General features: G+C 35.8%; 1 protein-coding gene across 1 annotated transcript in view; it reads right to left on the bottom strand.

The window, feature by feature from the left end:
• Positions 1–12,265: 12,265 nt before the first annotated feature.
• LOC107670645 (CXADR-like membrane protein) overlaps positions 12,266–16,572 on the bottom strand; it is an 83,319-nt gene continuing 79,012 nt past the window's right edge. Inside the window, exons 6-7 of the mRNA XM_016463324.1 lie at positions 14,557–14,698; positions 12,266–13,450 (exon numbers count right to left, since the gene is read on the bottom strand). Coding sequence (XP_016318810.1) covers positions 13,111–13,450; positions 14,557–14,698 — 482 coding nt within the window. The 3' untranslated portion in view covers positions 12,266–13,110. The remainder of the gene's footprint in view (positions 13,451–14,556; positions 14,699–16,572) is intronic.

Consider the following 16,572-nt stretch of genomic DNA (forward strand, 5'->3'; position numbering starts at 1 on the left):
AGACGAGAAGAAACTCAAAATAGCGACATTGCTGCAAAATGCTTTCGTTCAGGACACAGCCACTGCAGCGGAAGAGCTAGCGGCAGTCTGGTAGGTTGGCCATCCATCCAGGTTTAGGTTGGGTCTGGTTTTGAAATATCATGTCCATCTACCACCACAGACTTGAGCTGGAAGCTCATTTGTCTTCCTTTTTAAGATTATAATTTTATCATTTCTACAATGTCACAAAATAAATAAATAAATAAATAAATTTAATATGATGTTCTAGTTAATATTTGGTTACGTGTTTCCATTTTAGACAAAATATTGTCAGTATGGACTGTTTTGCTCTATTTTGCCAACCATAGAGTCTCCGATCAACACAGTGGCATTTTATGCCTGCATGATACAGCCTTTTTAAATAAAATCAAGTGAGTCAAAGATTCAATAAGCCATTCATAAATGCAGTTGTTGAAAACGAAACTGCATACTAGTATTCTACTTTGACTGTTTTTGACATATACAGAGTTCTGGCATGAAACTCTAGATGGCGCAGTCCGTTAGGTCTAACTCAATCTGACCTAATGACAGCATTATCACATGGCACAGCTGATTGGTTCTCTCCTGTATCGGTAGCCAATAAGCTCGCTGCTTAACATTCAAATATATGATTCGTGCTTGCAGTAGCAGTTGCAGCTTGCTTCAGAAACCCTCCACCTTCCCCAGCTCCACCTGTATAGATCTGCTACGAGGTGATTCATGTATGCTATATGGGGGTTAATATGGGGGTTATTTCATGTATGTTATATTTGCAGCAGCAATATTTCTTACATGCTCACAGCAGCATGTTGTGGATGTATTGGCAGCAAGTCTCGGTACTTGCTCTGCCGCAGCAGCAAAAGCATCAGCAGCGTAGCAGATCTATTCCACCAAGACCAAATACTTTAATATTGTCATGTACATCCCTCAGAGAGTTGTCATGACAGAAATCTTTTTATGGCAGAAATAGTAAGAGTAGCATAATGCTACGTGGCTCTAAAATTAGCAAGTCAATTGCCTCATTCCTGAATGAATTGGCCATTTTGAACAAAATTGGCTGAATTAGTAAATCAATGATTCACTTATGAAGAAAAGTGATTTGCCAACACCTAGCTACTGTCAGTTTTTTATTCATATTTAAAGTTTCATTTCATAGTTCTATATTCAGTCAATTTTATATTTAAAACATTATTTATGCAATTGTAATTTGTATCTGCAATGTAAATGCATTCATTGCATCTCCGAGCTGCATTAAACAGTCTGCGTTAATACATCTAAAAGCCACTTCAGATGCAGCTTCTGTGCCACTTTTGCAGAACAAAGATAGATTTTGTTGATTATTTCATTTGAACCATTTTTGAATCAATTTTAAGTGAAATTTCAACCAATAGGTGTCTGTCCAAGATCACGGAGAATAGCAAGCAAAATAAACAAAAACTGAGTGCACCTTTCTGTCCTCCAACTCTTTCTTGTTCTACAAGATACAAGTATCGGCTTCCTGCTCTGATTAAAAAGAACAGAGTTTTGACATGTTTTGTGGATATTTTTCAAAAAGTGATTATGGTTAGTGCTGAGTACAACCCGCATATTATAACAAAAGACAGAAAAAAGGCACTTTGACCTTAAGTAATTAGATAGTTAAAGCAAAAACAGCAAAGCACTGGGGTGTGTGTTAACCTCATTTTCAAAACTGCGTTACTCCACAAAGTGCTGTGCCTGTAAATGTTAATATGAAAGCTGCCAGGCCGGCACTTAAGATCAATAGCTATAAGTAATGTAAATAACAGTTACATAAAACCACTGTGTAGCATATCAATGTGCAAGAGTGTAATGTAGACTCTCTTCCAAATTTAGTTATCAACATACTATAGTATTATTTACCATATCGAGTGACAATATGGGGTGGAGAGAAACTTTCTTAAAGAAATAGTTCACTGAAAATCATTTACTCGCCCTCATGTTGAATTCCTTTCTTATGTGGAACAAAAAAGCAGATATTTTGAAAAATGTACAATGGAATGGAAGCATTCAATTTTCATTATATGAACAAAACAGTTTATAAATTATTCAGAATGTATATTTTTGTGTTCCAGAGAAGAAAGAATATCAAAAAGGTTTGGAACAACATTAAGGGGAGTAAATGTTGACAACATTTTTATGTTTTTTTTTTTTTTTGTGAACTATGCCTTTAAATCCAGTCGCATGAGTCTCTGGGTAATACAGTTTCTGTCACAATGGCTTTGTTGACCGGTATAAAAATCCTCGAGGTGACCTTTGCTTTTACAGTCCATATTTTGTATTTCAAAGCACAGAAAACCTTGAGATAAACAGCAATGCCAGGTATGAAATTGCCATTAGTCCCTGAAAGAGCAGATTGTGTCCTAGTTATTGCTTTCTGTGGACAAACATATGAAATGTCCTAAAGAGGCCTGAAAGCCGCACTCTATTAAACTGGAATGGATGATCACATCTAATGTTACGACCTCTTGAGGAATTGATACCATAGTGTGTGAGTCTCTAAAAGGATCTTTTCAAAACGTGTCTCACATGAGTACTGCTCTTCACGATCAATGGCTAGGCTCAAAATGTAATTTGTGATCCCCAACACGGACAAAATTAGATTATCAGTGCAAATTGATTTTCTTGTTGGACATGACTCTGCCTGGGAAGAGCTTCAAGAAATGTGATGAAATTTTCAGACAGCTTTCCCTAATCTGAGCACATTCTTGAGGTGCACATGGAACAAGATTATTGCATTTTCTCCAGCATGGTGGTTCATTGACTAATAACATGTGCAGAGGAGTAGAAATAAAGCTAGTGTACCCCAATGACACCAATGTCTGCTGTGTCCTATGTTCTATTTTTGTTCATATCTCTGACCATGGTGAAGAGCACATAATGGAATTATATAAATAAATTATATAAGTAATTATATATATTCTATAATAATATTTTAATATTTCAGGAATACTAATATATTATTTAAATATTAAAAATATATATTTTAATAATATTATTATATGATTTAACTGATTAATAATAATACTTTAATTATTATTATAATTTTTAATGATCATTATTATTCAATTAAATAATATATACACATTATTAAATTATAAAATACAATTTTATTATATTTAAATATATTACTACTACTACTACTACAAATTAATTAGCCATTATTTATTAGGTTTTAGTTATTAGGCTATTATTCACTGTAATGATGTCCAAACATGTTTTCTGGCTCTCCGGGTGTTATATAAAATAAAATATCGATCCTACAGCAGTGTCAGAGAAACTTGTGTCTTACCTGTGCTGATTTCTGCTCTTCCCAGGTGAGCTGCTGTGTTTCTGGAGATGTGTGAAGGGTCTTAGAGTGTTCTTCAGTAAACTGTCCTCAGACGTTTCCTCCAGCTTCAGCTGGGGTATAAAGTGTCCAAACGCCATCTATCCAAACCTCCTGTCTTTCCGTGCCTGTCTCCCCTTTCAGTCCTCAGATCAAGAATGAAGAGAGAAAGCCGGGCTGTCATTCATTCAGAGGTACAGATCTTTAGCGCTCGCGCTGCACAGAGGAAACAGCACATATTTGCCGTGCGTGGCGGGACAGCGAGCGATGAAACGGTGGTGCAATGCTCTGCTGACTCCTTCGTCAACTTTTTTCCCTCGTGGATAAGAGGAGAGCAGTCCATCGGAGGTTCTCGGGATTACCGGGAATATTAAAGGAGCGTGTCAGGCGCGTAGCTCACCTGCGCGCATGCGCGTTTGCATCAGGTGGAGCGAATCAAAGGCTATTTATTTACAAACTATGTTGTGTTTTTAATGTTTAATATTATCTAAATTCATGGATGCATTGAAAAAAATGTGTTTCATTATTTTCCATCATTTAAAATATGTGACCCTGGACCACAAAACCAGTCATAAGGGTACATTTTTCGAAATTGAGATTTATGCATCATCTGAAAGCTAAATAAATACGCTTTCCATTGATGTATAGTTTGTTATGATAGGACAATATTTGGCCGAGATACAACTATTTGAAAATCTGGAATCTAAGGGTGCAAATAAAAAAAAATCAAAAAATCAAAATATTGAGAAAATCGCCTTTAGAGTTGTCCAAATGAAGTTCTTAGCAATGCATATTACTAAACACAAATTAAGTTTTAATATATTTACAGTAGCAAATTTACAAAATATCTTCATGGAACATTATCTTTACTTAATACCCTAATGATTTTTGGCATAAAAAGAAAAATCAATAATTGTGACCCATGTATTTTTGGCTATTGCTACAAATATACCCCAGCGACTTAAGACTGGTTTTGTGCTCCAGGGTCACATATATAAAGAGTAAATATGGTAGCAAATTTGTTGGGATGATAAGAGACTTACTTCATGTTAACTTCATGTGTGTGCCACATCTTGACATAAGGAAATTATATCCTATATCGTTTTTTTTTTTTTACAAAGTTTTCTGTAATCCAGCTTCCCTTCCACATCATTTCCTCTCGAATCCGTCACTAACCTCAAAAAGTATAATTAGGGTGAAATTTTCGATGTACTTTCCACAAATGGGCCATGGGTCTCTGGTGACAGCTCACTAAAACTGAGCCATTAATCTTTGGAAATAATACCCTAAAAGAACTTTGGAAAGAATACTCTACCCACTGAACTCAATGAGCAACTGGATTTCCCTCATCTGACAGAACCGCTTTCTTTTGCTGTAGACAAGCCACAGATGAAGGCAGCTGTGAGGTGAGCGGCCAGAAAGCTGCTTTGTTGGCCTTTAGGTCTTTAAACAGGAGGATCATGGAGAAAGGCTGTTAAATATAACATCCCATTAGCTTCTCCATTTGACTTTATGGCTGTTGCGTAATTAGGCGGCTCTACAGACGGTGAAATGTGCTTTAATTTGGGTCACAAAATGTGATCTTCATCATCCTTTGTGTCACAGGAGACAAAAGAAAAGAGATTGAAAGATGGAAGTGTGCAAAAATACACATGGGCCATGTGAATACGAGACAAACAGAAAGGCGAGAAATACAGTCATCGTACAGCACTGTATAGTTAATAATGATTCTTACATGGTTTATATCAATGCTATTTTATTATCATATATTAGATATGGTCACAATTTTGTTGTATTAACTTACCATTAACTACTACTTTTGCCCCGATAAACTCCTAATTTGTTGCTTATCAATTAAGGTAGTTGTTTAGTTTCGGTATGGGTTATGATTAAGGGATCTAAAATATGCTTTATAAGTTACTAATTACTACACAAAAAATTGAATTTAGAACAGTACATGTTGTGTACTTATTGTGGTGGTCTTCAGCTCTGCCCTGACTTCCTGCTCTGATACTCATACACAACTATTACAAAACGTTCAAATGCTCACTGATGCTTCAGAAGGAAACACAATGCATTGAGAGCCTGGAGGTGAAAACGTTTTAGTGACATTAGTGACGTGACATGTGGCCAAGTATGGTGACCCAAAGTTTTGAAGATCGATCAGGGTAAATTGAACTTATTTTGTCTTCTCGGAACATGTAAGTATCTTCTGTAGCTTCTGAAGGGCAGTACTAAATGAATTAAAAAAAACAAACAAAAAAAAACATGATATTTAGGCAAAATACGAAAAATATACACATCTTCATTCTGTTCAAACGTTTTCACTCTTAATGCATTGTTTTTCCTTCTGGAGCATCAGTGAGCATTTTAACCTTTTGTAATAGTTGTGTATGAGTCCCTCAGTTGTCCTCAGTGTGAAAAGATGGATCTCAAAATCATAGTCATTGTTGGAAAGGGTTAAAATATGCAAAAGATGCCGGAAAACCAAAGAATTTGTGGGACCTGAAGGATTTTTCTGATGAACAGCAGGCAGTTTAACTGTTCAGGACAAATAAAGTAAAAAAAACAAAAAAAACAAAACAACGGCTGTGCATCATCCAGGTAACAACACAGTATTAAGTTTTGAACAGGGTCATTTTTATAAATTCAACTATTATTTTCCCTTGTGGACTATTATTATTATTGTCTTTTATGTGAAATATTTTATTCAATTCAGGACTAAAGAAAAAAAAAATAACATTTGTTTTGTATGATCGCTCTTTTTTTGGTGAAACAATTAACATTTAACATATACATTTTTTTTTATTATTTTATTTTAATTTAACTGTAATAACCCTGGTTTAGATTAGACTTTTTTTTTTTTTTTTTGGAAGTTTAATGATTTTTCTCTGTCTTAGAAAAGATGAGCTGAGAGGAGCTTTGCTGTTTGTAATGACCCTTCATAATGTAAAATAATAATGTTTCTGACTATTGTTCATCAGTACTCATAGCCTGCTATATATATATATATGATCCCACAGAACTGGGGAAATATTAGAATTATAATTGCATTCAGCTCACTTACACAAGTCACTCAGCCACCACAATAGCCTGATTTATTAAATGGTCTAAATTGGTCTTATCAGTCTTACATATCCGGTGGTTTATTTATTGTTTGGCATATTGGTTGAAAAATCAATTTTTAGTCCAAACGGTCTGAAAATAGCCTGCAGTGTGTAAATGTGGACTCACGCTGACACTCAAACACTAGGGAGCAGAGTTTGACAGCAAATGTGCATCTGAGTGAGCACCTAACAGACCAGAGTGCAGCTGTATGTGTCTGTATGTCTTTCTATCATGTTTTCTTTGGAGAATGAGAGTCATTTTAGCAGTTTGAAAAATATAATACATACAGTATATATTTAACATTGCATAAAGTTGAAATGACATTTGCTGCTCTTGTGAGAATGCACTAAAGACAAAAATTCAGTTTAAATGTCCAAAGCATTTTGGGGGTTTCAGAGGCCCCGGGTGTACAATATTAATAGATGCAATGCATTTTTACATGGTAATATTCTCTGACACAATGTAGCAGTTGCTCAGCTATTTATTTAGATTATTATTATTATTATTATTATTATTATTATTATTTTCTATCATGTGTTTTATCCCTGGTAAATTTTATGTAGTACAGGAAATATTGTATTGGGCATGTCATGCAACCTGTCTAATTTAATATGATTCTACTAAGAGACCGATGAATGTGTAATTGAATTTGTCAGTTGTTTTATATGCTGACTTTGCTGTAAATATACTGTTTATAATATTTTGTGTTGAAAAAAGTCACGACAACAATGCAAATGTCATCTTCATGTAAATGACAATTTGCTGATTCAAGGATGCATGAAACTGGAGTGTGGGAACATTATCGTTGTCTAATGATATCACTTGTTTCACTCATTTCACTGTCTACATAATAGCTCAAATCAAATTATAATAATTTTGAATAATATTTGAATTATGCCTCTTTTGTTTTCAGCAACATTTCCACATTGCTCATGATAAAGGTGATTTTTTTTTTCTCTCTACAAACATTCGTATACACAAATGCATGCGATTTTGCTTTGGACTAATCAAATAATGGGCTGCCAAATAGCTTGTTGTTGAATATTTTATTTGCAAATGAAGTATTAATAACTCAGAGTCCGTAAAAATATACATTTTTTTACTTGTAGAGGGACATATTTACAAGAATGGATCTTCTTCAAAATGAACAAACTGGTTTACAAAACTCAAAATGTGTGCAACAGCAAAGAGAAATGAAGTATTTTCCCTTCAGTCTCACCAGACGAGGAGTCTCGGGCAAATACAGGCCCGAGTTCCCACATTCACAAACAAAACAAGAACAACAAAAAAACCCTCAAGATAACAGAGGAAAGCACAGTAAATGTTAAAACAAAGCACAGAGAGGATGTTGGTCATATTTACACTTACATATTCAGCCGAATACAGGTATGAACACTGAAGCAAAGCATTCCCAATATCTGACCTTTAGGCCATAACATGCAATTCCTTTGCTTTTCCAATGGAAAATAATTCCCTTTTTACACCCCTCGAAGTAACACATACTGCTACAGTTTCTAAGAGGAGTCGAAGGAGCCTTTTTAGACATCCGACATTATTTTAATAACAACCATGTTGGGTAACAATGATCGGTTAGAGGCTACATACACAGTCAAGTACGTCTTTTAAATAGAGTGTTATCTCAAAAATACATCGCAGATGGACCTTAACTCACTCCCTGGATTGAGCTCCCATTCAAAACTGAATGTCCTCATGCAACGTGAGCACAGCTTCAGATGCTTTGGCGGCTCTGTGGAAGAGTGTACATACACTGATGATTTCTAAACACCATGCCAGCTCTTTAACAGTGTTGAAATAAAAGCCACTAAAGATTAATTGTCTGAGGAAAGAGACCGGTTCTTCTCGCTGGAAGACGCTGGGGAGGGCTCATAAAGGAATAAAAATCACCTTGAGTGCCTGAATGTGAGAACAAAACTGCTGGAAGGCAAGCTTTCAATCAGCTTCCCTCGTAATAAAGTGGTCCAATCTTGGCTAGTTTGGTGCTGTAATGTCCTAAAATAAAAAAGGGACCAAAATAAACATATAACAACGGTTCTGTTCCAAAACCTACAGAGCTGCTGTATGCAGCATTTTTAAACATTTAAGGCTGTTCCAAAAGATTCTGAGATACCTTCCGATGGCCAGCATCACCTGGATCCTTATAATGCAATCGCATGATGCATTGCACTAAGCTAAAAAAATAAATACAAAAAAATAAAATCCAAAATGGCCGGGGCAATGTTGATTAATAAAATTAATTCAAAACTAAAAAAATGGTTAGATATAATTAAAACAGACTATTTGAGTCAATATTTGTGTATTATGCAGTTTTATGCTTATTACAGTACTAATCTGAAACTCTGCTTTGCAACTGTATTGAAATCAAAATCCTCAACCTTTAATTTTAGAGTTTGGCATTAGCATGTTCCTAATTGAACAGTACATTCTAAGTTAGGATAAGTCAGTTTGGATGCTGCCTTTGGGGGCTCTTCATCTGTAGGCAGTAGATATCAAGGCAGCATTTTGTAAATTACAATCACCTGATGCATTTCAAACAGAAAAAATTCCATCCAAGATGGAGGACAAAGAGCCAAAAAACGATAACTAGAGTGTGTTGTTAGCTTAGCAACATGTTAACGCCAAGCTATATTGAAATCAAAACACACTAAATGACTTTTGTCCTCTGTAGAGTGTTCCACACCAGTCTTGTGAGGTTCCATTTCAATAGAGTGCAACATTCGGGCTCCAGAAGTAAAAATTCAAATTTAAATTTTTTTTTTTTTTCCAAATTTCCAACATTTTACAGTTACACACCCTAGAGATCTACTGTGAGCTATGAGTTTGATCTTCGACAGTATATTCTTTTGTTGAAGCCACTGGCTTGCATTATTTCAACTTATTTTAAAAAATGTTGTTACCCATGATTCTGCAAAGAAATCTTCACCAATCAGAGAACTGCAACAAGCAAATTGCACCAAAATAACCCTTTAGTTCCCACCCCCACTCCCATGAAGCACAAACACACAAAATAAATGATCTAGTCACAAAGCTTCATAGAATTGTAGTTCTTTCCCTCATTAAAGTTGTCTTGTACCTTTGTCTTATTGTCTGATTTTCAAATATAATTTTGCTTCAGATCAAAGTTTTTAACATTGTGATTCTTCTCGTAACTGGTTGGTGTGGTTCATGGCTTATAATGCTTGAATTAAATCTATCTATGGGAAAAATAGTTCAGGAACCAAGGCCACCGAATGTGGATGGCCACAATTGCACTCTATTAGGATGCTAACCTTAGAGCCAGCTACATATATAGGCAGTAGACAGCAAGGCAGCTCAATAGGATTTGGAACAGAGCAAACATTTCAAGACTTGGACAAGTAGAGTAACTGTCCACAAAAAAAGCCATATTGTGAAGGTCCAATTGGATGGGTTTCATCTTGGTCTCTTTTTTCGGGGTAAAGGTATTGGAGAACCTCTGTAGTGTTTGGACCCTGTGTTCTCCTTACAATTCACATCATTCACTCCCCACTCTGCATGACAGCCCATCCATCACACTTACTGACAACAGTTCAGCCAGCAACACCGCCTACACCGCCTCGTGGAGAATGCGGCTCTGGAGAGCGCGTCTCGAGTGTGTCTCTATTGATGAGGTCGTGTTAGGCTGTGTACACTTGGGAAGTAGTGTGTGTGTACACTTGGGAAGAAGTGTGTCAGTGTGTATCAAACACAATTGCTGGGGAAGGAAACAGGAAGGCGGCGAATTGGCATAGGCAGCACTCGGCTACATTACCGACTCAATCACAACTGCAACCCAATAAGAATGACGAACAAGGTTGGCACATACACTTGAAAGTGGCCCAAAAAGAGTGTTGTATGCTTTCTTCCTCACGTCTTACGGCTTTTCCTGTCTTAAATATTAAGGTCCATCAATGGCAGATTTACAAGTAGCCATTAAGAAGGAAATTATTTTACTTATTAAACAGAGCTTAGCGGGTCAGGGGCTACAATGACCAATTATTACTCTCTGAAAATGCATAATACCTCATCTACATCTTTATCATGACCTATAACCCCAATCTTCAACCGATAACTTAAATTATATTGTGTGCGTATATTTATCTGTATGTACAATATAAAACAGAGTGACTATTATTCGTGTGGCTGCATTTGGACTGCCTCTTTGTGCCAGAGTGCTCTCTCCCCATCCGCTGGTGAGGGGCGTTTTACACATGGCTTCCTTTTTTTTTTTTTTTGTCTGGGACATTGCAAAGAACCAAGGACAAAAGCAATCTCGGGGGAAGAATTCACTGTGAAGGCACACAAAACAGGCAACTTGTCCATTTCAAATTTCACAAATGCACCAAGCAAGGTCTTCCCAGGGGCTTCGAGACACCGCTAATGGAGAGGGTTTTTTTGACAGCACTTGGTGGAGGAAGCCGCGGGGCAGTTGGCACAAAGAGCCAGCCATCTTGAGACAGCCTGCTGTTAGAGGGTCCTAGGAGAATCCTGGGACGGTACCGTGGTGCAAACACTAGCTAGAAGGAGAGTACCGCAAATGCGGACACACGCTCTTTACATAAGTCCCTGTTATGGCATTCCCTTTCAATTACTTGTCCAACAGTACTGTGAGATTATAGTCGAACGTTACTTGTGCCTCATATGCTATTATGTAGTACCACTGGGTATTCTAGAAAAGATGGAAAAAATAAATAAAAAACAAAACTATCTTTGACATACACATTCATAGTATTCGTGACAGGTTTTGGTTTCAGTATCACTGGAAATACAGCTGTAACAAATATACCACGCTCGGTATGTAATACAAACTGAAACGGTGAGGATGACATCCGCAACCAGACCGCAGACTTTCTGTCAAGGACGTACAGTACGCTCCATGTTTATTCATAGATTTAATTGCAAAAATTCCTATCAGTGTGTAGAGAGCAGTTGACACACAGGGGGAATTCACTAAGGATCAATTGCACCCGCTAACGGCACTGTTTATTTCCTCACGTCATGTTTTTTAACACCCAATTCACAAATGGAGTTGTGCAAATTAGGTAATGGCTGCATTTTGCATGCCACAATTATGCAGGTCAGTTCTGAGCGCTAGGTTGTGAAGGAAACAGCAGACTACTGCAATCTGGCGTACTTTACTGGGAATGTACATACAGCAATGCTAGGCACCTGAAATGGTGATTAAAGTGCTCTTGACTGGATGACGCATCGGGATATAACGTTACACTTTATTTTGATAGTCAACTTCAGAAGTTATACTAAGTAACATGGCAACTACATGTCAACTAACTCTCATTAGAGTATTAGTAGACTGTAAGGTTAGGGTTAGGATTAGTAAAATAAGTTGACATGTACTTGAAAAGTTACTTATAGTCAGTTGAATGATGTTTGGAGGACCATCAAAATAAAATCTTAGCAGATATTAAGCAGACAGTCGCTAGTATTCTAATGACTGCTAGTTGACATGTAGTTGCAAAGTTACTTATAGTTAGTAGAATGTCTAAGGTGGACTATGTAAAAGTTAAAATGCTCTTCTTCCATCATTTAATCACCATGTGATGAATTACCGCTGCTAGAATACATCGATGCAATCTCTTTTACTACATTTTATCGTCTGCATCTGTGGGCAGTAATAGCAAAACATTAGTAGCATTGATTTTTGATGAAAAGATACAATATCAGCCTAATTTACATAGAAAAAGTGGGTTTGCGCAAAAAAAAACAAAAAAAACAATGACAATGGCATAATTTAAATACAGTTAAACAGGTGTTTTTTTTGTAAAATATAGCGTGCTAAGGTAGCAAAACAGTGTGTTTCACGATAACTGAACCGTTAGTCTCTCTGTACCACTGCATCAATGACACGTCGTCATCCATGTGCTGAAATGTCCATCAGGGACCATATTTTCCAATCACGTCACTTCTTCTTAGTGGAAATTGTTGTTAAGGTATTAATAAGATTGCCTTCGATTTTGATGTCTGAGCCACGGCCAATGTTTGCATTGCATTCTGGGAAAAATGAATGGGAATGAGATGGACAGTTCATATTCCCAGAGCCGCCCCATCGCCTTCAACAGAAACAACAAGTTCTTGGATAATATCCTTCATTTCTCTTCAGAGTCGGCTGGTCCTTCCTCTCGCCATCATGTTTCATAAACCCAGCCTGCCCTTGGACCTTTAGCCTCTCTGATGCAATAAATAAATAAACTGCACTTGGGGAAATCTTTCCACCCCACTGTCCACAAAGCCTTCAAGGGCTCAAAAAGAGAGAGAAAAACAAATAATGTTAAAAAAAGGGTCAGACTGCGCCATGAGATCAAAAGAAGGAGAGAGAACCAAAGAATGAGAATAAAAAAATCTTATTCTTTAGTTCCTCCCTTGTTTTCTTTTAATACTTCAGAAGGGGGTAAGCACTGTGTATTTTCCCTTGTAAATATGCATTCAACTTTTTAGATTTTATATGATTGATTTTATTTTTTAATTATGCTTTTATTTTATAGTTTTTTTCTTTGTTTTTGTTTTTTTGTTTGTGTGTGTATTTTATTTTTCCAATCATACTTTTGGAAGAGTCACTGTGGGTGTCTTGTACGGAGACCCGCACCAGGCTTTGCTTCCTTTACTCTCTACACTGTCTGAAAGGCCTTGCTTTGAGCAGGGACCATGACGCCCGCCGGGATGGCCATGCCCACTGGAGGATTGGGGGGTCTGAATTTTGGGGTGGCCGGGGTTTCTGGGGTTTTAGGCACGACCTGCGTGTAGGCCGGGGGAGACTGGGGGAACCCGTGGGGCTGTCCGTTCTCCTTGAGGGTGGCGACAGCGGGTGGCCGTGGACGTTGGCTTCGGGTTGTGCTGTTGTGCACCATGGACTGTGTGGAGGAAGCACCGGAGCGGGAGCTGCCAGAGCGAGACGAGGAGAGGGAGTTGGGCTTCACCAGCTTGGCTTTAGGAGCTTCTGCATCCTCTCTACAAAAGTAACAGAATTATAGACATTGGTTAGAGATGTCAAAAAGACCGGTATATTGATAGAAAGGCAATCAATCAATCAATCAATCAATCAATCAATAGTCTGGACCTGGAGCAGCCACTGCACTTAAGTGTGTTGCCATTTAAATTCAATTAAAATAATTATTATGAATATAAATATAAAATATTAAAAAAATAATAAAATAATATTATTAAAATAATCAAATAATTACAATCAATCAATCAATCAATCAATCAGGACCTGAAGCAGCCATTGCGTCTAAGTGTGCCGCCATTTTAAATTAATTAAAAATAATTATTATAAATATAAATTTAAAATATTTTAAAATAATAAAATAATCATATTAAAATAACAAAATAATTATAAACAAACAAAAAACCCAACCATCCAAACAAGCAAAACAAAACAAAACAAACAATACATTAATAATGAATGAATGAATCAATTAATTAATTGATTAATAAACGGCAGTCTTTATATAGTATCAGTAGTTTTGTTTTACATTTAAATATTCCAGAATTTTCATTTTATTTTTTTAATGTTTACTTAAATATCTGATGCTAATAGACAGAAAAACTTTAAGCACTGTCTGCTCTATTTATATCTTTTTTTATATATCTTTTTATTTTTAAAAAAGGAGATAGTTCAACTATAGCATAATAGTTTTCATTATAATGAAAATATATGAAATTTTAGTTGTATTGGTATCAACTAGACACATTTAGTATCCTGCAGGTAGCTATCTTGTAACAAAGCTACTCCTGTATTATCCTACGGTGACATGACAGTCACCGTGCACAGAAACACCATTTGTTTGTGTGTGCATAATTCAGAGATACTGTAAAGCCGTGGTTTGTGGCTGCATTATTGATGTGAACACAAACAGTAAAGTTCTGTCACTACAGACCTAAAAAACAGCTGTCTGATGTATTATGAAGATTGTCCTGCAGACAATATGAAGAGTGTGTCACAGTGAGCTGTCCTGAACACACTCAAAAACACAGTCACAGTTTTTCTACTGCAGGAATATTAAGAGTTAAAGTGGAACTACAGTATAAAAACACAATCAATACTGAGATCTCACCTGATCTCATTAGGCATCTCCTCCTCATCATATTTCTTCTTTTCTTTTTTGCGGAAGACCAGCCAGATGATGAGAATGAGGAGCAGAACGCCGAATGAAACGCCAACCACAGCACCAGCCACCACACCCATGCCCCGCACATCTGCACACAGCAGGGCATCACATCACATCTTTATATGATGACAAGTTAAATACAAAAAATACAATTATACAGTTATTTACAGTAGTGTGCAAAGACCTATGAAAAAAAAAGTGAAAATGCTCATATTTTGTATTCTATGGATGGCTCGTTTCCACCACTGAATAAAACAAAAATTATAATAATAATAAAAAATAAATAAATAATAAAAAAATAAAATAATAATAATAATAATAATTGTGACTTTTTATCTCACAATTCAGATTTTTTTTAGAGATATAAACATGCAGTTGTGAGAAATAAAGCCAGAATTGCAAGATATAAACTCACAATTCTGAGAAAAAAGTCAGAACTGAGAGTTTATATCAAAATTCTGAATTTATAAGACACAATTACGAGATTATGACACAATTTTTACTTTATAACTTGCAATTTAGAGTTTATATTACACAATTCTGAGAAAAAAAAGTCAGATTTTTATTTAGTGGTGGAAACAAGCTTCCATACTGTTCTGTACAAAAAAACAATCATGAAAAAATATTATAGGAATCGTACATTATCATCAGAAAAAAAAGGGAAAATGAATGGAAAATTAACTAAAATAATAAAAAATAAAATGGTAAAATGATTTGTTACAATATAAAACAAGCTTATGTAAGCAATCAATTTATTATAAAAATGTAATTTAATTTATAACCAAATTAATTTTAACCGTTTTTATTAATTAACTGTTTGCTCTCAAAATATGTATCTGAAAATAAAATCTGCTTGACATGCAGTGCTAACAAATATTACCAAAAATATAACATCTGTTATTAGCACTTAAAGGTGCATCAAGTCATTTTTTATCTTATTAAAAACTTTATAATTACTTCCACTCATATAAGATGAAAACCCCAGTCACATTAAAAGTCTAAAAAAAAGCATTTTTGGTAACACTTCCATTTGTTAACATTAACAAAGATGTGTTGATATTAACAAAGATTAATAAATACTGTAACAAATTAATTGCTTATTATTGTAATGTTAATGCATTAACTTTTGGGACCTTATTAGAAAGCGTTACCATTTTTTTTTCACATAGAGCAGATCGCCTCATAAGTTATTTTGCTCGAGTAATAAATTAACCATGCCAGATTATGTGCTAATTGCACATTTCTACAGTACCTGACAACTTCAGCTTCTAAATTCATGCCGCTGGGTGTCAGTTTAAGTCAGTATAAATTCACTGCAATATCGGCCAGCAAAACATCAATAAAATTTACTGAGTGCATCTTTAAAAGCCAATTTATTTTTGTTTGACAAAGAGCTTTTGATGTGCTCATTGTTTAAAAGTTATATTAGCAGGGAAGCCCATATGGTAGTTACACATTATTAGTGTTCTCATGAGATATCTTGCGAGTGAAACTGAATCAGGCAGACCCAAATTCAACTTTGCCAGCCACAACTGCGAAATGCCTCTTTCACATAAATTCTTTTAATTTCCTGTGTTGAGAAAGACTAGAACAAGGCCTAAGTGCAGGACATTAAATTTTTCTGCCTCTTCCGAACCCATTACACACAAACACTGAAGGATGGCTGTTTGAGCAAGACTGTTGACAAATAGCCACACTCTGGCTTTCTATAGTTCCCAATGCTTAGTGAAAGTGTGTGTGTGTGTGAACCTGGTATTCCCTACGTTATGGGGACCAAATGTCCCCACAAGGGACAAGTCATTTTTGACTTTTTTTTTTTTGGTCCACATGAGGAAAACAATTTATAAATCATATAGAATTAAATTTTTATTTTATGTAAAAATGCAGAAAGTTTTGTGTGAGGGGTGTGTGTGTGTGTGTGTGTGTGTGTGTGAGAGAGAGCGCGTGTTTTTTTTTTTTCTC

This window comes from Sinocyclocheilus anshuiensis, unplaced genomic scaffold, assembly GCF_001515605.1.
Source record: "Sinocyclocheilus anshuiensis isolate Anshui unplaced genomic scaffold, SAMN03320099.WGS_v1.1 scaffold140, whole genome shotgun sequence".
In the NCBI taxonomy this organism is placed as follows: domain Eukaryota; kingdom Metazoa; phylum Chordata; class Actinopteri; order Cypriniformes; family Cyprinidae; genus Sinocyclocheilus; species Sinocyclocheilus anshuiensis.